The 27,505-nt window shown below is 35.6% G+C and overlaps 1 protein-coding gene across 1 annotated transcript in view; it reads right to left on the minus strand.

The window, feature by feature from the left end:
* usp43a (ubiquitin specific peptidase 43a) overlaps positions 1 to 27,505 on the minus strand; it is a 110,337-nt gene that overhangs the window by 22,083 nt on the left and 60,749 nt on the right. Inside the window, exons 8-13 of the mRNA XM_044113802.1 lie at positions 22,596 to 22,764; positions 21,018 to 21,129; positions 14,429 to 14,532; positions 11,753 to 11,830; positions 11,420 to 11,549; positions 6,186 to 6,305 (exon numbers count right to left, since the gene is read on the minus strand). Coding sequence (XP_043969737.1) covers positions 6,186 to 6,305; positions 11,420 to 11,549; positions 11,753 to 11,830; positions 14,429 to 14,532; positions 21,018 to 21,129; positions 22,596 to 22,764 — 713 coding nt within the window. The remainder of the gene's footprint in view (positions 1 to 6,185; positions 6,306 to 11,419; positions 11,550 to 11,752; positions 11,831 to 14,428; positions 14,533 to 21,017; positions 21,130 to 22,595; positions 22,765 to 27,505) is intronic.

The raw sequence follows: 27,505 nt of genomic DNA on the forward strand, positions 1-27,505 counted from the left end.
TTAATGTAGAATATGAAAAATCCTGAAATAAAATGTAATTTCCCTTTTGGATAAATAAAATATATAGTATAGACCAAAAGTTTGGACACACCTTCCAAAAGTCACCCGACACCAAGCCCTACCCTTAACTGAATTGAATGCATTATTATGCTCTGTCCTCTTGTACAGCCACAGAAAGTTATGTAGTAGTGCAAATAAGGATTAAAAAGTCAGACACTTGGAGATGCAGCTAATTACAAGAACTAAACCACTGATCCTTAAAACATAATCACTTTATAAACTTAAGCATTAAGCTTCTACCTCCAGGCAATCATCTCAGCATAACGAGAGAATGACTGAAGATTATTTATAGCTGGCAGCCACTGTCTGTTTAAAAGACAGAGGGAGGAAGCTTCCTTTAACCCTTTAACTGTCACCCCAAATACTGTCACATGCAGGTCAATGGGTCAATGGTGACACCGGAATCCTCATGGCAGTTAAAGGGTTAAGAAAAGCAAAGCTGCTTATTGGCTCTTAGCCTAATTAATTGTAGTGTTTGAAGATCTGACTTAACATTTGTACGATCTCACCTCCCTTCCCACTGGTCCTCTCCTGCTCCCACTCCAACCTATCGCCTCCCCCTCACTCACATAAAGTCTTTCTATCTTTACAAGGACTTTGCATTGTTTCACACTCATGTTTTGTTCATTTTTACAACCTAAAACTGACCCCTACTCTAAACATAACCATTACCAGTACATGCTTAACTCCAAACATAGCCTAAAATCAATTCACAGCTTCTTCCTAAACATACCCCTAACACAAAAACAGCACTTCTTGTAATGAGGGCAATGCTTTATTTGGGCCCCATAGAGTAGTGTGTTCTCAAAACATGTAGTATTTCTTGGAAAAATTGGCCTTACATGATGAGAAATTCTAAAATATAAACAGGCTTTCACTCTGACACTTTTGCTATTTCTCAAGCAGCGGTTATACTTTGATGTACCAGCTAAATTGTGAGGAGTCTTAAAGAATGTCCCTTTGGCATTTCTATTCTCCTAAGAGATACTTGGCATTTCCTACAGTTCTATAGTTACAGGTAGATGATGCTACAGATAAAATATGCCAACAAGAAGAAAAATGTACAGAGAAAATCAACGTGACAGAAGATGCCCCTTACATGCAGTGCTTCTCCTGTTTTTTGGTGGCAGAAAGGGTGAGTGTCATGCTCTCTGCATGCATTCTAGCATGTCCTTAAAAGAGCCCTGTATCCCCTGGTGGTTGGCTTTAAGAGTGCATCAATTAATTTGATTAGTTTGCTGAACCAGGCAGGCCAAAGGACCTGATGGCCGTTGGTACTTCTCCATAATACCAGACCATCTTTCAATGTGAATTAAGAATGAAATGTGTCTTATGCAGGATCAGTGGGTGGTGGATCTAATCAAACCCCAGGTCCCACTTTCACAAGCGGTGAAGTGTCTCATTTCACAAGCTAGACAATTTGATTGGATGCAATTAAGAACTGTGCTTTTACCAAAAGTAGAAAAATATTGCTGATATTTCTTTCTACTTCTGAGTACAGAATTGCTACTGCAATTACTCTGCAAGCTGAGACACACAATTGATGTTGCTGTCAAAGAATTTATTTGCAATCCTAAAACCCGTGGCTGTGAAGTCTACAAACGTGTCCAACACCAGAAATGTCATGACTGACCTCTGACAATTCTTTAAATCTGTTTCAGAGCACAGAGTTCTGTCAACTAAGTGAAGTCTAATCCAGACACTAAATAACCTCACACTGCAGAACATGCCATGGCAATCTGGACAGGTTTGCTGGAACAAGGTGGTGACTGATGCTTGTCTTGTGATGTTTTGGGGAGCTAATAGTGTGTGAAGAGAGGCAGAGAGACAGGATGACTTAACATTGGAAGTGGGTAGAGTTCTTCAGTTCCTGTCAAATTCCACAATTTATCCTCTCTACAGCTCTCATGTGTCGACCCTCAGGTGTTCAGGCAACATGTAAATTTCACTGAACAACATTTGGATTGAAGTGCTTCTGGAAAAGAAAGATGTATGAAATACTCTGAATAGTTGAACCTTGTGGGAACACTCACAAACATTCAACATTCAGAGTTTTGGCTGCCTAATGTGAAAGACGGTTAAATACCGATGCTCACAAACCAGGTGTAGGCTGCATGAGGCAAATCGTGTTATAACTGAGAACTCACAGCAGAGTAAATAATGGTACAAGTTCCTGAACATAAACTAAACAGAAATGTGAGAATGCTCAGCAAAATGTGAAACTCTCCCATGTCAGGGTTCAGTGTTTGACAACAACTTTTTGTCTATAAACGTTTGGCTTTAGAGAGCAAATATTTGCTTCTTAAGGGACAAGAGAGAGCAAGATTTATTGCAAATGAGACCTCTCGAATTCTCTGAGCAACAGTGAGAATTAATCAGGTTTTTTAGTTTGGATGGCAGCCAGTGGAAAGAGAAACATTTTTTTGTTAGAGTCATCGCCCAGCAGGCCTTGGAACAAAGACAATCTATTGAAATAAGGATGAGAGGAGAATGCCTTCAGGATAATGATACTACAGCCGATTACAAACCCTATAGGTAAGCTTGTGTAATGCAAACACATACTTGCTTCTCTTAATTGCTCTTTTCTTTTAATTTCTATTAATTTAGAGCCAAAACAACCTAAAAGCCTATAAAGAATAAACAAATTTCAGATGTCCTTTCAGTTGATTTCCAAAGGAAATTAATAATTTGAAAACACTCTTTACTTGTAGGAAACAAAAGAGCCTTTTCAGTTAAATCTAATGCATTTTATGTTTCTCAATATTTCTCAACATAGAAATTAGGATAACTACCACAAGCTGCAAAGGCTGAACACACTTGAAAAAGAAGTTATGCAAATTATGATTAATTTTCATAACATTCCTCTCATTGGAATGCATATTCTAATTCACTGAGATGCACCTATAGTTCCATGCAAGTGGTCCTATTCATAAATAAAACAGGAAGGCTCCAACTGAGGGGATGAGCATCTTGGCTGATGATTATGTCCATTTCTATCAGTGGAATAATTAGATACTAGAATGTAGACAGTTTTTGTATCAAGCAGAGAATATTCAGCTCCTTTGTGATTTTTATGCGGAGCAGCAGTGAAAGCCTGTACAACCAGAGTCTAAACGAGACACAGAGAAACACCGATACATGCCCTCAGTTCTGACTGTGATAAAAGCATATGTCTATGTCTAGTGTCTTTCAAACGCTGTGACCACAGCACAATGGATGAGAAAATGTAATGGTACCAAAGTTGTTTCTTCAGACTGGATGGACCAAATGACGGTAGCACAAAATCCCTTTCATGCCCTGGAGAGAACTGTGTGTGAATCTGAACACTGGTTTGTGGGATATTTTTTTTATTATTTCAGAACTGCATGACTTCCACAAGCTACAGCTTTACAGGAATCTGTCAATCAAAAACCAGACATTGGATCCTGGCTGTTTTGGTGGAATCATAAAAAAAGTTGTGTTCACCAAAGAAATTGAAGCATTCTGTCAACGGAAAGAAAAAGAAGGTAAAAGTCAGAGAATTTAAGCTGAATATAAATTAGCATCTGTAGAGAAATCAGTTGGCTGCATTCAAGAATCAATGTCTCTGAAAGCTTTGACATGAAAATTTATGATTATCTACAGTGGTGGTCTCAAATTTATATCCCTCGTCTGTAAGAATGTCACATAAATTTAGGTTTCTAATTATTTACAGAGAGAGATTTTGTGCAGAAAGGACCAAACTGTAAAAAATTGTCAGTGAATTTTAAAATGTTTGAACATATTTTAATAAAAGTAATATATGCAAACGTTCTCATTAATATTCAAATGAGTCTTTATCAACAAGTTACAGAGAGACCACATTTTCAGTAGCAATAAGCTTCAGGCATCAATTTGGCGAGATGCGTACCACTCTTGTGGTCACAAATTACATTGTTTATTCAAACTGGTTGATTTACAAGAGAAAAAAAGAAGCTTGTGAGGAAAGTGCAAAAATTTTCTGAACAGCTCAGGTCTGAACTCATCCTGAGGCTAGGTTTTGTTTTCCATTCCAAAACCAGATCTGATGCTTTTAGATCATTTTATAGCGCTGTATAAAAACGAGATATGCATTCTGAATACTGAACTGATATACAAGAAATCTGTTAAAAAGAAAACAAATGAAGGTGCATTCACCTGGTGACATATTTGTCAATCCTATAGAACTAACTATATCAAAGCACCTTCACATTCAGTATTAGCGTTTCTTTGGTTGGAGTCTCCAACCTGACTTTGGCAACATTTTCTCTGCAAAATTTTGTTCTGGACTCTCAATTCCTCATCAGGGGATTTTTATTTATTTGGATGCATGCTTGGATTCACAGAGCTAAAAACTAAAAACTATCTTTAGCAATCTAGCAGACACCTGAAGGCTCTCCATAAAAAAATGGCTTTTGCATTTTATAATACAAAACTATAGAAACCCTTCAGACATTCACTTTGATGCTTTCTTTTTAAAGATCTACAGTTTTTTTTAATCCTGCTCTTTTTGCTTATAATTGTACAATTGTTAAAATTTGTTTTCACATCTCCTGTACTCAAATTAACCCTCTGTATTTGCTGACAAATCAGAAAGCATTATATCATTTGTTGTGTCCTTGAATCAATGATGTATTCTTCTAGATAGAGAGGCTCACTAATCAGTTTGTTTAGTTGAATCTGCTTAGATTAGTGTAGCTGTTTTCTAAAATATCAATACTGGGCTAGCACAATAGAAGAAGATAACAAGAGGGGATGAACATTTTTAAAACTGGGAACATGGACATATGCCATACAAATAAATGTGGAGTATTGTGCTGGAAAGAGGTATTTTGTTTTTCCATAAGTGAATTATTGACAAACTTAAAAAACATGGAACGTTGCCAAAACATGACACATAGCGCCATTTAGAGAATAAATGCTGTAAACCCGACTGGTCCAATTAAGTAAGGAAAGAGTTTTGGTGCAGATTCTCGTGAGTGCAAAACAGCATTTCATAAAAAAGTCAGGATAATTTTAATAATATTGAAGACCAACGTATATCAGAGATGGAAAAGGAAGAAGGATATATGGTGTGAGTGTAGCATTGAAATGCAGATTTGATCAAGTTCAAGAAAATATTCATGAGGAATACTTCACAGGAATATCAAAGGAAAGGAAGGTCAGGCAGATATATAGAAAAACAGAAATCTTAATATTAGCAAGCTCAGAATTGGAATCTGTAATTATATTTCAGAGTAGCAAATATAATTTTTCTGAAGAAATAAATGTAATATATCTTACACAAATTCTGAACAAGTCAGCGGATTAATTAACTGAACCATCAAGCAAAACAGAAAAGGCTTTAAAGCAGGCAGTGTTCCTTAAGTAAAAAAATCACATTAATGTGATTATTTGAGGTCATTATTTGAAATCCTGCCTCTTTTATTCGAAACGTTTCTTTTTTTTGGAAGTATAAAGCAGATGGTTTATTAATAAAAAAAACAAAAAACATCTTGAATGTAGCTAAATCTGGATCTGTACCCTGCTTAAAAGCAAAACCACAAGGTTACAGTTTCTACTAAACTGAGGCAGAAACTGCTGTACAATGACATAATTCCAATTTTATGTCACTGCATTCACAAGAAATTATTGCCTACTGTGTCAAAAATTGGAATTTGATAAAATGTGATGGATCACATTCCAAAGCCTCTATTTAATTAGATTAAAATTTAGGTGTCCAAGTACTATCAAAAGTAGAAAAATATAAGTTGAGAAGTTATCACAGCCACTGATGTGTTTAACTTTCACAAAAGGAGATATCTGACACAGTTTATGCATTCTGCTCCTTATTGGCCCTAAGGTTAGACTATGTTGTTGGTTTAGCCTTTATTTTTAAACTCACATGTGTGAACTAATTTAACATCCCAGCTCTATTGCAAATTATTGACTTTTACTCTCTTATGCTGTAACTTATTTCCTGTTTACTCAGCTGAAGGAGCAAGTAATCAAACTCTTTGGCTGTCATGGATTTGATCACATAACTCATACAAAAACATTGATTTCTGCATTTATGCAACAACATGAAATTAGTGTATGCTAAGTCACAGCCCCTGTCTTCATTATGAACCAGTTTTAGCTTCGCCTACCTGACGGAAGCGCTTGAGGTGGAGGATGAGGATGTCAGGCAGCGTCCACAGGCTCATCTTCACCATGCCCTGCTGCAGCTGCTTACAGTGCGGACACTTCCAGGCGTCGTCTGGAGCAAGCTGAAATCAAATGTAAAGTTTTAGGAACTATTACTTGTTCTAAGTCTTACAGTTAATGTGTTAGTTTTACATTATAAGCTTTTAAACACTTGTTGCACGGCAACCCAAAAATATGTTCTGGCCCTTTGAATCCTGGCCAAGGCTAGTTTGCCAGCTTTTTGTAATTTCTCCTGCTTCTCTCCTGATTTCTGAAACTGAGTACTTAAGAAGGATGTTCCACATTATTAAGCAGGCCACAGGTTTCAAGCAATATGGGAAAGAGAAAGGCTCTCTCTACTGACAAAAATCATCAGATAGTTCAGTGCTTTATGACAAGGTATGAAAACATTAGATATTATTACTATTATTTTCATTATTATTAATATTACCTAGATGAGCACTTCTTCCATGATGGTTTCGACAAGAAAGGAAAATGCAGAATACTGTTCAATGCTGCTTAAAAAGCAACATGTCTGTTGGGCAAGAGAAAGAAGGAAGAAACCAGAGATAGCAAAAGATAACAGCAGCTTTTCCATCTCAATTTCTGTGCATCTCCTGACTCCTTGTTGTCCAAGTTGTCACTCAAATTAGCAAGTTTGTACAAACACAAACTCTTTGTGCATATTTTCAGTTTAAATATTAACAATATAGAGTAAGTCCTAAGACTCCCCTAAAACAAAAACTTGACTGGCTTAAGTGATGTGATGTTAAGTATAAACAGAAATGTACCAAATCCTTTAAAACTATGGGAGGTAACAATTTTTACATATTTGTTGAAACAGTGTCATGACAGTACAATATGAGAGCGATCATCTGTGAAAAAAACAGGCTTCTCTATTTTCTCCCTATGGTTCTACTGCTACCTGCACAAAACCATCATTTGGTCGGAAACAACCAATCAGAGCCCTTTGAGCTCTGCTGGGATGCAGCTTCTTCCCCACAATGCAGCATGGTGTGAATGCACAGGGAAGGTAGTTTGACCACCGATGACAGCGGATCAACAATTTTCCTATAATGGGAAGTTGTTTTCCCACCATTAGCACAGCTTTGTGCAAATGGTTTAAAGGTGCTAAGACCTTCCTTCTGGCTCTGATTGATTGCTTTCGCTGAGTTTCTGCAGATGGCAGTGGGACCACTGGGTGTAGGCAGGGAAGATATATAGATTTTTTCATCTGTCTCAATTTCTTGAGTCACAACAAAGTGACAGTTCTTAGCAATAGGTAAAAAAAAATTAAAAGTCACCTATTTCAATTTGAAGTTAGAGAGAAGAGACTAAAGCTTGTCCTTCAACTACTGCATCAATTTCCAGACAAAGAATTGGTATTCTGTCCTCAAATTTGAAATAAAATTGTAACATTTCATATCTCACATTGCACATTTAGACTGAACACACAATGTGAATTGATCTGATTATAATTGAAAGAGTAGTGTTCAGTTTTCATTGAACTTTCACTACTGAACTTTTACTCAAAGTTCATTTAAGAGGACAGACATTTTTGTTAAAGCAAGTTTCAACCAGGATATAAGAAGATATGCAGAAGCAACAAATAAATGAACAGATTATAGTTTAAGCTTTTACCTTGTGCTGTTTTACTTTTACTTTTTTGACACCATAAAGTCATTTTCTCTGATAAAGCCAATAATCATGCCGATTTTATTTAGCATTTTAACAGGCTATATGCAGTAGAGTCACTGTTGGTTAAATGTAATCAAAGATTTACATTAGTTTGTTACAATCACAACATGAGGACACAAATATGTAATCACAAACTATATTTCACAGCTTCAACATCTCTCAGCATTCCTAACACTAATTGAAGTTTTGACATCGAATTCTCACCACACAGCCAAAAAAACCAACTAAATAACAATTATTTTAGAAATATTGTTTTGTGTAATAAAGAGGAGTTATAGAGGGATCACATGCTAAAAATCAGAAAAAAGGAGGCATATTGAAAATCACTTAAAGCTGTCAGTGTTTAGTACAAAGTTACTGTATTTTAGTTCATCTAGTTTTGACTGAAGTGTTGTCACTGAAGTGTTTCTTTTTACCGAGGCATCACACAAGAATCAATTCATCCTGGGTGGAAACGGAAAACTCTCAAGACCTTCATAATTTTGTAATTGGAAAACATAATGATGGAGATGTTCTAGATGCTTTTCTGAACTTCTTAAGATTCCACTAAGAACCATTCTGGCCATAGTTGAGAAGCCAAAAACATTTTGCCATAAATGTTTCCTGCAGAAAATTTGGACATGACAGTCAAAATGTGGAAAAACATGGTCTGGTCAGTTGATGGGGCAATCACTTTATCACACGGATGCTTAGTCTATCTTAATAATAAACACCTTCATTTAAAATTGCATTTTGTGTTGACTTGTGTGGTCTTTTATATTGGTTTAATGTTCTGAAACACTTACATTTTTCATACTACTGTACATGAAAGAAAAGATGAACGTGGTGGACATGTAACGAGACATTTTTCATAAGAATTGAAAAAGAAATTGGGTTCAGCAAGTGTCAACCAAGGGTCAGTCAGTTGGTTTCAGAGAAAGAAGAAAGAGGCTTATTCGACTCGCTCTAGCACCCAACTTAAAACATTATTTAAAGAAGTAAAGATCAGAGAGAACAAAAGGTCCTTAACATTTAACATCTGAGGAGCCTGTATGGAAGAAGAGCTCAAAATCAACTTCAAGCAGTGAATGCAACAAACTTCTCTATAAAGAGGAGACTGAAAAATGTCATTACAATTTTTTTTGAAAGTATTTAAAGAAAAATTTCTAATCTCACTGAACATTCATTCCTTGTATTATTCTGCTTTATTGCACATGAAAGATAGACTGAGTTTTTCTGATTTCTTTGTATGAGGATTACTTAGGCTGGTACGTCTTGGATCGATAAAACATTCTGGTGTAATTTTCACATCAGTAAGTTTACTCACAAAAATGAATCTTTTTGTCTCGTTTTTCTCCAAATATATATTGCGAAGTCCCTTTTTTATTTTTACAAAAGAATCAAATATTTTACTCTCTTTTTTGTTAATCCCATTAGTACCTCAACAACATCACACAGGTAAATCAAGACTGTCAACTTCTAAATTATTCTAGATTTTCACATTGACAGCCCACAATTTGTTGTGTACCAACTTTAGTCTCATAAAGTTGGAGTCAGATTCAGGTTTTCAAAACAGAAGAGTTTCCCTTTAGTAGTGAACTTCATTAACTATACTACTAACGCATTTCAGACATGCCATTTAAAATGTAAGCTTTTTTTTTTCAAAACTTGCCAGTGGCTGATCTCTGCACAGCTTGTAACGGATAACTTATTTCTGTCTTGGAGCAGAAAAGTTACTTATAGATTATTTGATTCAATTTCAACAGAAACCTAAAGTTGACCATTTGTCAGTTCAAACTGCAGAGGTAATGTTAGTAAAAGTTCAATTGTCAAAACTTTTAATCACTTCTTTATATAAAATTTTTCTTTGGGAACTTCAATATGGGGTGATTAACTAAATGTTTTCACACTATTTTAACAACAAATATCTAGCAAAACTGTTTCAGGTGTTTTTGAAGTTATTTTGCATAGATATTCCATTTTAAAATAGTATATTTTACAATTCAGAAAATATGAAGTAATGAACAACTTTGGCCGTTACAGCAAGTCATTATTTATATTAAAAACTAGCATAAATTATAAATTGTAATACCAAATTATTTACTTTTTTCTGTAAAATCTGTCTCACCTCATGTCTGGGTTCATTGTCTGCCTTTAGACTTTCAGGTTTTTTAGACCCAGTCTCATTTCACTGATCCTTTTTAATCCCTCCTGCTTTTCCTCTTGGCCTCCTTCCACCTGCCAGCTATCTAGTGACCAATCAAGAACCGTCTGTCCATCACCTCAATCTGCCACCTGACCATTTGTGATTTTTTTCCATCAGCTCTTTCAGGTAGTTTTTACTTTAATCACAGAAAATGTGTAACCAATATTATCCTGACCTTTAAATGCAGTAGAGTTGTTTGCTTAGCATTGTTGGCTCTAACAACAGCGCTTTCCCACACTATGCTAGAACTCTCTAGAATGCCAGCCCTCTAACGTTATCCTACAAAAACCAGAGCAGATGCAGATGAGAATTATTACCGTTGCTGAGCTTTCACAAGGAGATAATAAAAAATATTGAGAGGACATTTTAACACCTTTAAGGAAACATTTGTAAAATTCGCAGTTTCTTGTTTCTTTTAAACAGTGTAAAAGTTTTACAAAGCGCAAAATGTTTTAAAGAATCTGTGGTTAATGTAGAATACCCCACTGTAGGTCTGACTAGTTCTTATAATGTGTTTTATTTTATTTTATTTTTCCAATATCAAGGTGCTTCTAAAGCCAAAAATAACTGACAAGGCTATTTTTACATTTTAACAAAAAGAACAAATATTTTCAGAATCCCACAATGAGATGCATAGAGCATTTTATCACATCAGTATCCAATGATTTTAGTATTTAATACATTTATTAGGGTTTCACATTATCTATAAAAACCAAATTCCAACAAAGAAGAAAAAGAAAAAAAAGATATGTAGCAATAAAAAAAAAAATGTAAGACCATAAATAAAAGCAATATCAAGATTTATGGAAGCACTGCTCAGTCAAAATTTAAAGGGTCTGCTATTCCTGGAACCTTTGTTGAGGTTTTATTGAAAAATAAGTAAATAAATAAATAAATTCTCTTTTTTTAAAATCTATTTTTAGAACCTCTCATCACATACCTTATTTTCTCTATAGTTTTAAGTTAAGTAGTACGTCCTTTAGTATCCTTGAGCTCCCTAAAACAGTGGAAGCAACCTTTATCTACTCTGACTCCAATAGTTAAACAATAAATGCAAACTTTAAAGTCTTTAGCTCAAAACATAGCATCAAATGGTAATTCTGATGCCGCTGCTGTTTTCCGCTCCCTTGTGAACAATTTCATAGCAGCAGGGGAATGTCTCTGTTGACTAAAACAGCAGAGGAGAGCAGATGCAAGAGCACAAATAAACTTTCTCTTAGAATATTTATTGTTTCTTTTTTAAATGACATTCTGAAATGTGGCGTTTTGTTCAACAGAGAAGAAGTTGAAGTTGTTTACTGCCATCTTTCTCACCTGTTCTTCTTTGGTATAAAGCTGGAAGCATTCGTCCAAGGTGCAGTTGTGCTGCTGCAGGTGTTGCTGCTGCTGGCTCCTCACACTCTCTGCGTCTTTCACCACCTCCTCATGGATGCTGCCAAACAGACTGAAGCAAACACAGTGTGTGTTGTTGGCATGCGGTTGCTAAATTGTGTTTCCGCTGTTAGAATCAGTGGGGGTGTACGTCTGCTCCATCTTACAAAGATAAAACTGATCAGTTAGTGTTTTAGCAAACAAGACCCCTCTGGACAGCATCAGAAAAAGCTCATTACTTTGTACTAAAGATGGAAACTTTAGCACAGTGCTTACCGTTCTTTAGAGGTGTGGTCCCACTCAATAGCAAGCTTCACATGAGGAGGTCCTCCTGGCCCACAAAACTTTAAAGCTCTGGAACAGAAACATGTTTTAATAAACCTGGTTTACACCTCAATAATATTTGTTCTTTAATAGTTCTTGCAATTTTGTCACCCAAATGTTTCAGATTACTAGCTTTACCACAAAAAGCTAACCTTATCAATATTAAAACTGCTTTCAATTATTATTATGTTTCAATTAAATACAATTTTAATTAATTAGGAAAAAATGTTTCTCAAGCCAAACTGTCCTTGAAAAACTCAGTTTAATCAATTAATTGTTTAAAATAACTGTAATTGACAATATTTTTGGTTTAGGCCTGAGTTAGGCAGGAACTTTAGAAAAAGAAAGTAACCTAAATGAGACCTGTCTGACAACATGACAGAACATTTTCATATTGTTTTTATCTGAAACATTGTTATAAAAAAGCAAAACCAAAGGAAATCTGTGAAAACAGGAAACAACCATCTGTCAATGCTAAACGAGAAAACGAGCTTTGATATTTGCCATAGTCTTTTATTTAGACCTTATTTTATTTTACGCTGAACCATCCAAACTGGCCCAGTTGAGACCTGCTCTAACATGATGTTCAGCATTCAGATCTCACAGTGGGGAACGACTGTTGTTGTTTTCTACAGCTCATCTGCACAGCTTTTATCTCGGGGACGATAATAAGTATTAGTATTCAACAGCTACACGATGTCATATGTTTATCTTACTGGTCCAGGAAGATCAAGGGAAATATTGGCAAATTTGTCCTGCAGATAAAGATGTGTTGAACTTCCAGCAGATACACACATTTATCCCTCAGTACATCTTTTTGCTTCTGTTCAACACATTTTCTAAATACAGAATGTTTGCTAATTTTACCACTGCAGTGATTTATTCAGATAATAAAAACATCTTAACTATCTGAGGCTAATTTTTGTCAGCCATTTTTGTAAACATATTTTTTCGTAACTGATACGACTTTGTGTAACTTTCATTTTTCCAGTAAGACTAAATCAGACCCTTTTATTGATGTTTTAGGTAAGTTGAGATAATCAAACTTATTATTTTCCCAGGGACAGAATAATAGAGAATGTTTGGAGATGTTTTTGCTTGCTTTAAATTCAGATTTTTAGACACACTAAAACTACAATCTAAAAAAGCGAGGATAGTTTTGTTTTATTGAATTTTGCTGTGAGCTTCTAAAATTCTGGAATTTAGTTTAAAGTTTTAGTCACTTTTAAAACAAACAACAAAAAAAGCAATAACAAAGTACTTCAAACAATGATAAAATGTACAAAAAAATGTGAACACAAGTTAACTGTCTCTTATGGTACTGCCACTTATCTCTAATGAACTACTATGTTCTTTAAGTTGTTCTCCAAGGTCTTTTTAGCTGCTGTCTATGTGTTTAAATTATATTTATAAGATGCTGCATACACTAAACTTAATCTTAGCAAATCATTTTCAAAGAGACAAAGAGACTGTTTCAATCAGCAAACATGTATATACTAGAATGGTCCAGTAAAGACCATTCTAGTATGTGGTTTAAAAAAAGACCTAACTTTACTTTTAAAAAAAAAAAAAAAAACCTTAGTCAAAGTTAAAAAAACAAAGTACACAGTTGCTCTGCAACATATTTGAGTTATTTTGCCAAGCAGAACGGGCACAAATGTCCATCTGTAACAGAGCACAGCTGATAGAGACAAACCAAAAAATAACTGCAGCTGTAACTGCAGCAGACGGTGTTTCTACAAAGTACTGAATCAAATCGGCTAAAATTGATTGTACATCATACGTTCCTATTTCAATTTGATTCTCTTTCACTTATCTAATATACATGACTTTGTGTTGGTCTGTCACATATAATCCTAATAAAATACACAAACATTTGATTGTGAGGTGACAAAATGTGGACAAGCTCGAGTGTTCAATATACTTTCAGAAAGAATTATACATAAAATCCTCATTTGTAGATTACAGATGTTAATTTCCATGAATTAGAGATAGGCAGAAGCAAATCAAACAGAAGAAGCACACTTATAAACTTACAGCATATTCAGTTTAATCTAGCAGAAAATCTTAAATTCTTGCTCCCATCAGAAGAATGCCAAAACATTAAAGGGGTGATATTATGTATTTTACAGGCATATAGTGCCAAATTGCTGCTGCTGCTGCTAGTCTAGAGCACTTTTGTGTGAGCAAGTGTTTATATTGGCATGGGAGAATAAAAAATTTATCAAACATGGATGAAAGAATCAAAGAAAAACTTCAGGTCCATCTTTGGTAATGGAATAACTTCAGAACATGATGTAAAGCTAAAGGAATAGTTGATTTTCCATAACACCCTTCTTTTAATATCTTATTTATGCTTCAGCTCTTTCTTTGATTTTACCTTGGTGCTTTTAGACTTAAATCATTTTCCTTCACCTTGTTCATTCCCTCTGATCTAATCCAATTAAAGCATCCTGGTTTCCGACTAAATGAAATGACTGTGATTTTATTTGCTGATATTGATTTGTGTGGGTTCCTAATGATGTAGAATGTTTTTATTTTGTCATGAAGGTTGGAGAGATTCCGTTAATGATGCAAATCCTGATGTTGTTAAAGCTGCTTTACCAGAGTATGAATCTGTTTGCCTACCTGTCGACTGCAGGGTGGCACAATGGTCGACTGTCCTTTGGGGACAAGTAGCTGTAGGCTGTGGATCCGCTAACCACTCTGACCTTAAATTCAATGCCAGCATTCTGCAAAAGGAAACACAAACATAATCACTCCAGGAATTGTAAAAACAACATACGGGAAAAAGGAAAATGAAGTCTGGAAAGGGTATAATACTCATGTCTGAAAATATACAATGTCCTATATAAGCTTCGAACAAAAATGATTTGTCATGAAAAAAGCAAACACCTTCTTCTATGTACCATAAATCTGAAAAACTCCCAAAAAACTGCAAAACAGCTGAAAAATCTTGACTAAAAACCTACCTGTTTGAAACATAATCAATAAAACATTAACAACATTTTGATGTGTAATGGTGGCAACTGGCAATTGTTGACTGTATTCGACAACTTTATATTTTTTGTGTGTATTTATGATGTAAAGCACTTTGAACTGCCTTGTTGCTGAAATGTGCCATTTTCAGCACATTTCAGCACAAATAAACTTGATTGGTTGATTGATTGAATTTTAAGTGGAAGCAACATTATTCACTTACAAACATCTGGTTACAATTTTATGTGGAACTTTATGATGATCTATATATAATAAATCTCCAAAATACGTCCAATATTGTAACAACAACAAGGTACACTGTCAACAAGCTTGGATACTTTTGCCTGGTTTTGTAGATGACACTTTTTTTTATTTTTACTGATGGATGATTGTGTTTAGAGTCAGGTTTTCACTAAAAGCTTTTTTTTTGGCTGTTATTTTTCAGTCTAACCAGTTTGCTTCACATGAGAGGAGGCTTTGAAGTCCTAGTGGTGGATTTCCAGCAGGGAGTCGCACTCCACAGGGTTTTTCATTAGATCTACCCCCTACCTGTCGACCTGATCTCAACACCGCGGCTACAGCTTTCATGAAGAGAAGTTGCTGATTTTCTCCACGCCTCTTCTCTCTCAAATCTATTACAACATTTTCTGCTAAGAACAGTTTCCTGAATCAAACATGTCCACGAGTCTAACACCTTTGAAGCTTTCACATATAATCAATTTAACCCTGGATCAGGTTCACATTACGGGAATTAGTCTTCAGTGTTGTAATCGTCAGTGAGGCAGAAATAAAGGCATTTATTCACATCAGTTAACATTACAACGCAATGCAGTGAAGTAGATCGTTGGCAATCTGGAAGAAAAATGTTATCCTGGCACCAGGGAGTAAGTAAACAAAGTGAAGTATCCTCAGGAAAAACAAAGATTATTTAAGTGTCTCAGTCTGTTAGAAATTGAATGCTTAAAATAAACTGTTTTTAAGCAAAAAAAAAAAAAAAGTTTAATTCTACTTCTGAACTGAAAAGTGGGATGTGTGCCACATTTTTCCCAGAAATGTTTATTTTTCAGCTTGTGGAGTTGTAAGACCAGTTGGACTAGGTTAGCCCTTTGTTTTTCTCTGGAACAGTCTAACCTAACAGAGGTATGTAAAGTTTGTTATCACTTCCTTAAGTAGACTTGTGCCACAGTTACTTAGAAGAGTGGAACAACTTCAGAGTAACACTGCTGGCATGTTTCTGTCGAAGGCTTTTATTTTCTTGTATGGGTATGAACAATGGGCCGATCAGGTTTCTTGAATAATAATGGTGGATAAGAAAGAGGTCACACACCCCAATCTGACCCAGTTATGTGGTTGCGGTGCTGAACAGATTATTACGTGAATTCCTCGAGATTCCTCGAATAATTCGACTACCTCAATTATTAAAATTCCTTGAGGAAAATTTAGTTGCCTTGAGGCTTTGTTAATTTATGTTTTATTTTTTAGTGCAACCGTGTTCCGGCTGGAACATTACTTGTGTTATGTGTAGCTCTGACTTCCGCCTCTGAGTTGTTGACAAAAGCTAAGTGTTAGCGGCGTAACGTACAATTTTCAAGTTCAGCCGTGGGGATTTTATTGATTGATGATAATGCCTGGGTTTTCATCATTTTTGGGGGACCAATAAGCATCCTTAAAATCACTGGCGCGATGCCTGGGAGCTGCTGGCTCAGAGCGAACGGCGGGAAGAGAGCTGCAGGAGTATTTATACAGGTGAGCGGATAGACTGAACACAGCGGGCAGCTGAGTAGTTGTTGGTTACAGTGTAAGTGTAGCTTTACGGACGAACCGCACAATAAATTTTATATCATCCCGGTCTGAACAAACGGGTGGCGGAGTGCATTGTGGAGGTACATGGCTGTAGATGAGTTTCTGAGAGTGACGAACGAAGGTGCCGCAAATATCCCATATTGCTGCCCCCATTCTTACATTCGTCCCCTGGTCTACAAGTTGTTTCTCCCCCATCCCCACATTAGGTTTGTTCGTTCATCTATTAAACTGACTGAAGATGAATACATAAACTAAAAGCTGGAGTACAGACATTTTTTCATCAGCGTATTTGTGAGCCTGCCTCTTTAAATCCTCTCTAAATTGAATAGAATTTCAGATCTTTGTATAACTTTCCTTCTGGTTAATTTAGAAAGCTATTATTGTTACAGGTTAGTTTCTAAACTACAGAAAAGTGATTGTTAGGGATGCTCAAAAATGAAAAATTGGACTGATATTGATATCCGATAGTAATACCGGTGTTGTGCCAGATTTACCAATATTTTATAATATTTTTGATCCAATTACGTGATTAATCATAAGAATAATCGATAGATTACTCGATTACTAAAATATTCGTTAACAACAGCCCTAGTATCTGGGGTAGGTGTGTATGTAAACCTGTCACCTAAAGGTGCAAAGGTCGGAAGGATACAAAGTTTTCAACACTCAGCACCAAGGTTCAACAAAGCCTACTCACCTCTAATAAAGAGGCCACACAAAATTATCCCACGGGCCACGAATGGCCCCCCAACTGCACTTTGGACACCCCACATTTATGCCAATGGGGAAAATCTATTCACAGATGGAATGTACTTTCAGGCTAATGTTGTCAATCTTACAAACTGTGAACAGAAACTGTTGCCAAGCATAAAGAGAAGCTAATTAATCCGTGAACTGGAGCCTTGGCTTTATGATTCTGAAGGAGACGGCCCTGCAGAAATGGCACTTCACACTAATGACTAATTGAGCATAAGTATTTAGTGTTTTTTCAATGAGCCAGGAGTTTTACATAATTTTCTCGGTGAATACGATTTATTTTCCTTGATGATTTTCTGATACCACATTTATGGGCCCATGTGAATGTGAAAGAGACGTCTATTTAAAGCACCTTGTTTTCAACACACTCCCATTCCTCTTGGTGACCGTGGCAGGAAGGACACAGAAGACAGCTCCGAGCAATACAACTGTATTCTCCATCAGTGTTTTGGAACATTTTATTAATTTGAGTTAATAAATAAATTTAAAGCTGTTCAAGTCGATTTTCTGATTTGGGTTATAGCTGTATTTATTTCCCTGATTTTAGTAAATCAAAGTTGGCTACAGAAGCATGATAAGCTCACATTTTCCTGAAGTGTTTCCCTTGTTAACTTATTCATTTAGTACATATGAAAAACCTGTTATAATCATCAGAATAAGAGCTGATGTTTCAGTGAAAACTGTAGTGGATATTAATTTATAATCTAAACAAGGAGATTACAGTGAGATATTAAACATAGTAAATATGTCTTCCATTCTCCTCACCGGCAGAGCTATTAAAATTGCTAGTAAAACCTAATAATTTGACAATTAAAATGATTATTGACACTATATTATGGCTCATTATTTGCTATTGAATTTCTGAATAGAAGGACATTTTTAGAAAGATGATTACATTTCATTTTGTTCACATTTTTTTGCCCATCAGCGTCTCTCATGGATAATTCTGAAGTTGGTATCTGGATATCACCAGCATATAAAACAGCTGATGACTTATGAATCCTTTATTCCATTTGTGAAAACCAAAACAACAAAATAGGTTATGAAATTGAGATTCATAAACAGAAAAGAGGTTTGACAGAACGCAATGTTTTTTTTTTAAATTATCTGACTTTAGTTGAACATTCAGTCTGCTTTCAATTAGAGATCAAGAATTAGAGCTGATTTAACGTAGCTCAGATTACTCCAAGGCAGGAAAACAGACCTTTACCAAAGATACAAGTAGGACGCTAATTTAGGCAACCGGTCAGTGTGAACTTGTTTCACATCAACAACAGTCAAATGAGAATGAGGATGACCATATACCTGTAAATGTTTTTATTTAAAAAAAAGCTCTATTGTGTGTATTCTTTGCCTTTACCATGACCCAGGTCCCAGTTTCAATGCTTTGAGACTCCTTTGATGTGAAACAAGAAAGGAAAAAAATAATGGAATAAAAGTAGATGATAATAACGAAATTAACTGAATCTACAACTGGAAAGAACTCAAAACATTTTGGGGTGTTTAACACGGCTTATCCTAATAAACCAACTGTGCTAAACCAACCACATGAGGGCACCAAAAAACATCTGATGGAAAACGTGAGCACCAAAGTAAACTACATTGCCAATACTTCCTGGATGTTGACTGTCAAAACATTAAAGAATTTTAGGGACATTTTCTGTGTTAATTTTTGCATAAACATAAGATTTTAGTTTATTCATTTCTTGTTTTTGTTTATATTGTTTCTGTCTTTTTATTAATATTTTTCATTTAATATATCAGCACATATTCCAGTAGGTGGCACCACAACACAATGTTAGGAGAGGGCAAAAGCCAGAAAAGTTAACTGAAAAAAATCTACACAATTACAGATATTCTTTATAAATAAAATTAACTAACAAGAAAAAGAAATGCTATTTAAGTCTGGTTGATTACTTCTTTATTGTAGCAAAGCTTTTTTCTGACAGTATGGTTACTAAACCTCTTTATAGGCTTTTTATTCTGCATTTGTAGATTGAGCAGCAGAGTGAAGCATGTAAGTTTTATCCATGGAAAAATGGCCAAATATTCTCTGTAAATAAATACATTTTGTCCATACAGCATCTTTTATACACAAAAAAGTGCTTCACACAGGGCATTTACAACAAAATCTGATTGAATTAATACAACACTTTATCTGAAGGGATGTGCATAAGACTGACATGACACTGTCATAAACATGACATAACACTGATGAACATGAAGGAGTGTTCATGAATGTTTACAACTGTTGTCATGAAGTGTCATTTGGCAAATAATGACACTATTAATGAAAAGTTGCACTAGAAGCTGCATAAAGAATCCATTCAAAGTGTCAACTTTGCATTATTTGGTCAATAGGGACCCTTTTAATGCAAGGTTCTATTAAAATTTGCATTTTTTTTTTTTTGTGGGCTCTAGCGTCCCTTATAAGGGGGAAGGGGGCAAAGGGGGAAGACATGCGGCAAATGTCGCCGGATCCGGGAATCGAATCGGCCGCGTCGAGGACTCAAGGCCTCCAAACGTGGGTCATGCTGTCTTCTACACCACCACAGCACACCCTAAAATTTGCATTATTAAAAGTGTCAACTTTGCGGTGTCTATTGAACAAACACAGAGCAGTGATTTGTGGCTCACAAAGCAAAAATTAAATGTTTTCATATGAAGCAAAATAAGCTTTAGCTTCCAATTTAGAGCCGTCACAATTTTCAAAACCTTATTCAGACAGGAAGGTGGAGGAAAGTTTTCAGATGAAACAGCAGCCGATCAGAAACCAACATGCTGAGATCAGAGGATGCACAGAAGAATGACTGGGACGCAGCAGGAATGAGCACAGTTCAGTTTGTACAAGAAACCAAAGGAAATCGTCTTGTTTTCCTAAGTTGCTGCAACGACGTTAACAGCAAACATTAAACTAATGAAACCTTAGTGCTCCTGGTAAGACCTGCATGTGCGCACTTGTGTTTGGACAGGATTTTAGCAGCACAACCGTGCTTTACGCAAGTATTTAGTGCCCAACTAATGTGATTTCATTTTAAATAAAAATACATTTAATTTTTGGTATAAAAATACTTAAAATATTTTATTATTCATTAGCTAAATTTACCTTAGTCCAAAATATTGTTAATATTTTTGAGCAACAAATAAAATTTGTACGACTGAAACTAGAAGTGTGAAAAATGTATATATATATTTTTTAAATAAAGCTCTGAAAAAAATTAACAGATCACTTAAAATGATCAGTTTTTCTGATTTTACTTTTATAGGGATATGTTTGAACAAAAATATTGTTCATTTAGTCTATGAACTACTGACAACATTGCTCCGAAATTCCAAGCAAAAGTTTAGTCTTTATTTGTAGAAAATGAGGAATGGTTGAAATAATCAAAAAGTTGCAGAGCTTTCAAATCTCAAATAATGCAAAGAAAACAACAATACTAATGTTTTCACTCAGGAAGACTTCAGAAATCAATATTTGGTGGAATAACCAGGAAGTTTTCATGGCACAGTGGTCTCTTAATTTTTTTCCAGAGCTGTATATTATAAATAAAAGAGGTCCAACTTGTGGGTTTAATCTATATTGCATTTTCAATCAGTTTGGCTGTCAGAAGTCAGTGACTGTGGGACCATGAGGAGAGCGGGTTGGCGTGTTACGTGTTGGTGAGGGTGCAGTAAATACCTGAGCCTGGGATCCATTCAGCATGAGATAATACTGCTGGCTGAGGATGCTCTGCTGCAGCTGCTCCCACGAGATATTCCTGTCTTCAAGCATGAGAAAAGGAGGCCCAAATCTGAGAAGAATAAAGGAGGATTTTGTACGGTTTTTTTTTAATTTTTATTTATTAAATAGATAAATAAATGTTTATTTTTAAATATATATACATTAATTTCACTCAGAAATTACCAGCAATATGCATTTTTTTCCCATTTTGAAAGTTCAATTTGTAAAGAAAAGGTTTTCAAAGTACGACCTATCCAGGCATTATGTCAGATTCTATTGAGATTCATAAAAAAAATAACATTCTGTGAATTTACCATATCAACCTCAAGTGAAAGTATGTGCACAATATATATAATAAAAAATAAGAAACCAGCTAATATGTCATCAAGTCTTAATAAAAGAACATTTCAGTCCCTGAAAGTGCAGCTCTGGCTACCTTGCATATTTGAAACGCAAAACATTCATTGATGTTATATCTGCACCAGCTCAGGAATGGAATGCATTATGTGCTGCAGGGACAGTTATGGAGCTGAGATGATGGGAATGCAAGGAGCAGCTGTTGTTTGGCGGATCTCTTTATAAATTGATAAATATAAGTTAAAAGCAGAAACATCTTGTTAATTCTGTTTGATAGACTCAGCTCCCTAACACAAACCAGAGTAAGCAAAACAAATTATTCCTGTAGAAACTTAATATATAAAGTACAATTATCAATTATTTTTAGGATGAGTTGGAGTCCAACAAGCTAGAGATTTATTTGGAAGCTAAAGAGATTTATTTTTTTTTCAAGGAGAACACCAGTTAAGGTTGTTTATTAAAGTGTGTCTGCAAATTCTTAGAAAGCTTTTCAATTACACTAATGCAACAGATTTTTCCTGGCTATTTTTCCAGAGTCACGTTCAAGTTGATGACAAACTTGAATATTTACAACTGGAGCATAACTGAGCCTTACTAGTGGTTTGTGAGCAGATGAGATTTCAAATGTCAGATCCTGACATTATCCCGCTTTTGGAAGCATCTGCTATCTGCTCTCATCTAAAACACTATCCACGTGTGAGTATTGCATTCATGTTCGCACATTTGAAAGCAATAACATCATGCCCCAGAGGAGCAGATGGTGTGAGAAACTGGAGACAAATACATCTGGCTCTCCATCTGTTAGTAGCAGGTTACACATCATTGATATACACAGAGATTTTGCTGTAAATTAAGGACAGTAATTAGATGGAAACTGCTCGGTTCCCAGTAATTTCCCAGATATCACACAATTACTGTAGGAATGCTGCTAAGACTGCTAAAACAACACCGTCTCCTCTTGTAATTACAAAAGATTTACAAAAAGAACAAAGACTTAAAGCAAATAACTGTGGATTGTGAAGCTCAGAAAATGTGAAAATGTTCTCACCTGACATCTTAAAGGCAAAATGTTAAAAAACTAACGGCAGAAATTGAGACATTTATCCAGTAAAGTATGGATTTAAAAAAATTAATTAATTAATAAATAAGACCTCCATTATCCCATTTTTTCTGGCTTACCTGGCAGCTTGCTGTCCAGACCCAGTTGTATTGCACATGAGCAGGAGAACCTTGGAGGAGCTGCTCTGATTCAGGTACTCTGAGGAGAGTCGTCCTGATGCAGGTAACTTCTGACCATTGGGCCCTCTGGTGGAGGAGTACGGAGATGATGGGAGGCTGTGGTGATACCCTGAGGAGAGCAAATGAGACACAGACAGATGCACAGGTCAGATTTGAAAAAGTTACACAGCTACATCAACTTCCACCAATATGTGATTGTTTGAAAATAAAACAGATTTGACTGCATCAAATACTTTCGTACATTTGCTGCTTTAAATAACACAACAGACACAGAATTTATTAAAAATATTAACAAAGTTTCCCCACGTTAATCAGAAACCTATACTTTAACATTTGTAGGTCAGGACATGTTTATATGATTTGAGTATTTTCCTGTACAATAATGACAGTGAAGAGTCTCTGTGCCCAAATCCACAGGCTGTGGGAGAAAGCTGCACAAAGAGGAGCTAAAACACTCACTATTAATAAAAACAAAAAATCCTAAAGGATATAAAGAAAAGGAATTATTTCTGTGAGCTTTTGTGTGCACACACTTCCCTGGAGCTGCACTGAAATATGTCATGATCCAAATTAATGAGCCATATCAACATATAAGACTTTTCAGAAAAAAAGCAGATCAGAAATGTTCTTGGGAAGCCATAACAATAAATCACTTTTGTAGCCATCTAACCCGAGTTAACTTCATGCTGGAGCAGCATATTAGGGCTGTCATGAGGAAACTACAACTAGAACAAAACTTAAGCATATACAATCAAGTCCTAAATTATTCATACCCCTTGCAGATCCTTCATCTGACTGAAAGTAATATTACATTTGCCATTTTGGAGTGTTCTGAATCAAATCAGATACAAAACATGTGAAAGGAGGTGAAATGGCAAGGATACCGTCCAACTTAAAATATCATCAAAATAGCAGATGTAAAAGGATGTTCAACAAAAATTGGACTGGTATAATGCCAATATGTTTTTCTTTTTATTGATTACTCAGAATATTAACTCTTGAAAGACACATGTTGCATTTCCTGTCAGAAACAAACTTCCTGGTTGAATAGAAACAATCTTAGATCTGTCAAGGGCAACAATATTGTTGGCTTATCTATGTGGGGCATTGATGTCATTATCTGTTCTGCAGTTTCAGCCACTAAAGTTATTTAAGCCAAAGGGTGTTACTCTAAGAATAGCAGAGTTGGCATTTTACCTCTTATTTATTAATTAATTTTTGTTTTCATTTTTACACAATTAAAATGGATTCTTTTCCAGAAGTACAAAAAATAGATAGATATGTAAACATTTCTTTTGGAATAGCAGAATTTTGGGGTGTTAATTTTTTCACATATTTATGAGTCAGTGTTGTGTAACTCACTTGATTTTACCGACAGGTTTCATTTTGTGAACAGTAATTAAGGAAGTGCATATTTTGGTTTAGTCCTATTCTCTTTCGAAGCATATCTCATTCTGAGCAATGAGGAAAACTGGTGAACAATTCTTACACTGTCACACTTCAACAAGCCGATGACTTCATCCCCCTTAGGTATTCAAGGTGTTGCAAAGAAATTCATTTCGAAATTGATAGAGATTATAACAATATATCTGGTTGCACCTTCTGTAGTAATGAGGTGCTCCAGCTTTGTTTTCATTTGTAAGGTTAATGTTGCCAATCAATTAATTCAACTAAAAGCTAGAAACAACCTATTTACCTCTGTGCTTTCATTTTCAACTGTGCAGCTTCTCGATAATAAATGAATCAATAAGATGTGCTCTTTTTGAAAGCATGCTAAGCTAAGACGGACGCAGGAATAAACATGACCAGGTAAATAAAAACAGCTTCAGGGGCCAAAATGTGAAATTGCTTCACAAACATGGCTATCTAACGTGACGTGATTTCACAATGGTTCAGAAAATATTTTAGAAAAATGTCTATTAAGGTAGAGTTGCCCTTTTGTTCTTGTTTACCCTGAGGAGCTGTAAAAGGAATTGGATCTTGTATCGCACACACTTCCACGCAAACTAAAAGATGTGCCGCTGTGATTAATAGCTGGGTAATAGCTGGAGGGGATACAGAAGGCGCAACCTCTCGTCTCCAAGGAAACATAAACTTTGACACAATCAAAAGGACTTAATTAGACAGTGCTTGTTTGATCCCTAACATGCAATTAATCACTGCCATTTTTCTCAAGAAAACAGTTTAGCATACACACACAGAAACTGAATACACAGAGGTAAGCAAGCATTAAGAGCTGTTAGGCTGAATTGTAAAAGGCTCAACCAAAGTGAGCACATGGCTCTTGAAAGCACAAATATTTGATAAAAAAAAATCTACAAAAGCAATTAAATTGATTTTGGTGGTGTTTGTGGCCATGAAGTTACACACAATCCAGGTAAGAAAAACAAATGAGTACCTGGTAGCCAATCTCTATTTAGAACCTAACTAAATAGAGATTGGCCAAAAAAAGAACCAAGAAACAAATTTGATTAATAGTTTATTGATAAACTGAATAATGAATCTGTGATGAGTTGTTAAGAAGCTACAAAGGCTAATATGTCAATCTGTTAAAAAACAAACTGTGGGGCAGCTAACGTAGCTAAGTAGCCTGCTAGCACCAACTTGTCATTCCTTCAAAATAAAATTATAAAGAGCAAAACAAATACAATGATGCTAAATAATTTCTTTGGCTCATTTCTTATTTTATTTTGTTCTATTTTGTCTTCTGAAAATACCTATTGTCTCACTGGAAGTTTACTGAAATCAACTTATTTTCCTTCAGTAGGGAATTTCTGATACATTTACCTTAACATTTAAAATTTCAGCTTCAGTTTTTGTTTCAAACTTTTCCACTAATATACAATATTACAGAGAAACCACAGTATTTTTCCTCAGTATTACAATTCAAAGCCTCATTGTTTCACCCTAGATGTGACTTTATATCATTGTCCTGACAAACAGGCAGTACTCCAATTGCAAAGTTCCCCACTACAAATAGTTAATGTTGGGATATCAAATTAACTTAGATGACAAAATACCTCCACAAGGAATGTTATTGCAGTCAACTAAGTAATTCCTTCCAACAACTTCTCAGGCAAGTATTTTAAAACCAAAAAAAGTGCTTGTCATGCTTGATAGGCAGTGTCATTCCATCCACTCATCCCAGGGGATGATGTAAGAAACCTCCTGCCAGACTCAATCTCACACCAGTTTTCTCACCCCTTCTTCATGAGATGGACAGATGAGAACTGCAGGAAAGCAAAGGCGTCAGAGCAGAGGGAATAGAAACGAGCTAAAAAGACTAACCTGGGAATGTTAGGGAAAAGGCATGAAGGCAGAGGCCTTTAAATTTAGGAAATAAAATAAATCTCACAGGTGTGAAGACATCATCAAAACAGATGATGAATGCAGTGATCACTTGACATGAGATTAGAGTTTCTTGTTTTACCCCAAGATAGCTGGTAGCATCTCCATAAGCTGCAATCTCTGATCTCTAATTAAAAGATAAACACTGGGCCTTAAGTGGACAAAGCTGAACTAAAGGGCAAATACATAAGAGAAAGAGAAAGATGATTTAGAAGAAAATTTAAATTATTCTGCAGACTGGATTTAGAGTGTATGACAAGATTAATTAAACAACGCAGAGCAAATGAAGATACTGAGCCCCTTCTGGCATTCATCCTCTTTTTACAACATCATCATTCTCCATTCCTTCACCTTGCTTACTATCTTAAACTCTAAATGCTCGAAGACCTGAAATTTATTGACTGTCAGTGAAGAATCGGCACACAGTTGTGTCTAAAGCAGTCAGGTGATTAAAGACCAAACGAAATAACTACAAGAACAAAACATTTTGTAATGTGATTTATATCTTAATAATCTCTGGTCATCTTTCACATTCTTTAAATTAATACATACATACAATTTTTTTTTTTTTTATCAACGTGCTTCGAAAGGTTGGACTCCTGGGTGATGAAGAGGACTGCACAAACTCAAGAGTGAGACGAAGGTGACATTGAGAGTGACAATGATAGAGAGTCTGAGGAAGTGTGAGTGAGGCTGGAACGCCTGCAGAACGCACAAACACCATCACCGCTCCTGACCCACACCATCACATCCACAACATGCACCATGAGAGTGCCACACAAAACCGGCACAATTATGCACCTAATGGTTACAAATGAAACTAAATAATAATAAAATTAAAAAAAGTAGAGCTATATGAAGTAAACTCTCCTCCTGTCAATTCCCAGGCTCAGGACCGGTGTCTGCGACATCCAGAGGAGCTGACGTCACAATACTGACAAAAGGTTTTGACGAGATTTAACAGTTTAAAAATCTGTTTACTTTTTCTTTGTTAACTTCACCACACAATCACTTTTAGCTCATGGAAAAAAGAACCACCTGCCAAGTAAACCAAAGTAAAGTAATCATGTAAGTCTTTATTTATGATGCATGTGTGGACACCTCGACAGAAGCACACAGAAACGTACAAAATGTTTTACATAAAATCCCTTTGTTTGTACAATTTTGTTGTTAATATAAGTGGAAAAAATAAAAAGTCAAATAATTATAAAACACTAAAAAAATAAAAAAATAAAATAAGGTATGCACAATGTGGACACTTACGGCTTATAGAGAAGTGTGGCTTAAATATGTTCTTTCTTTTTCTTTTCAGTTAGTGGTTGCGACAAATGGTCCTGACGATACATAGTCCAGACATCACTATATGACCTAAGGGACCCTCCAAACTAAATGAAGAGCATGGCTGGTTTCTGAAAGGTCTTTATGATGCACTAATGTTCAGAAGGTTACAAAGGGACCATGGGGAAAGTCTGTAACGCCGATTTCAAACTCTTCTGTTTGTC

This window comes from Gambusia affinis, linkage group LG04, assembly GCF_019740435.1.
Source record: "Gambusia affinis linkage group LG04, SWU_Gaff_1.0, whole genome shotgun sequence".
In the NCBI taxonomy this organism is placed as follows: Eukaryota; Metazoa; Chordata; class Actinopteri; order Cyprinodontiformes; family Poeciliidae; genus Gambusia; species Gambusia affinis.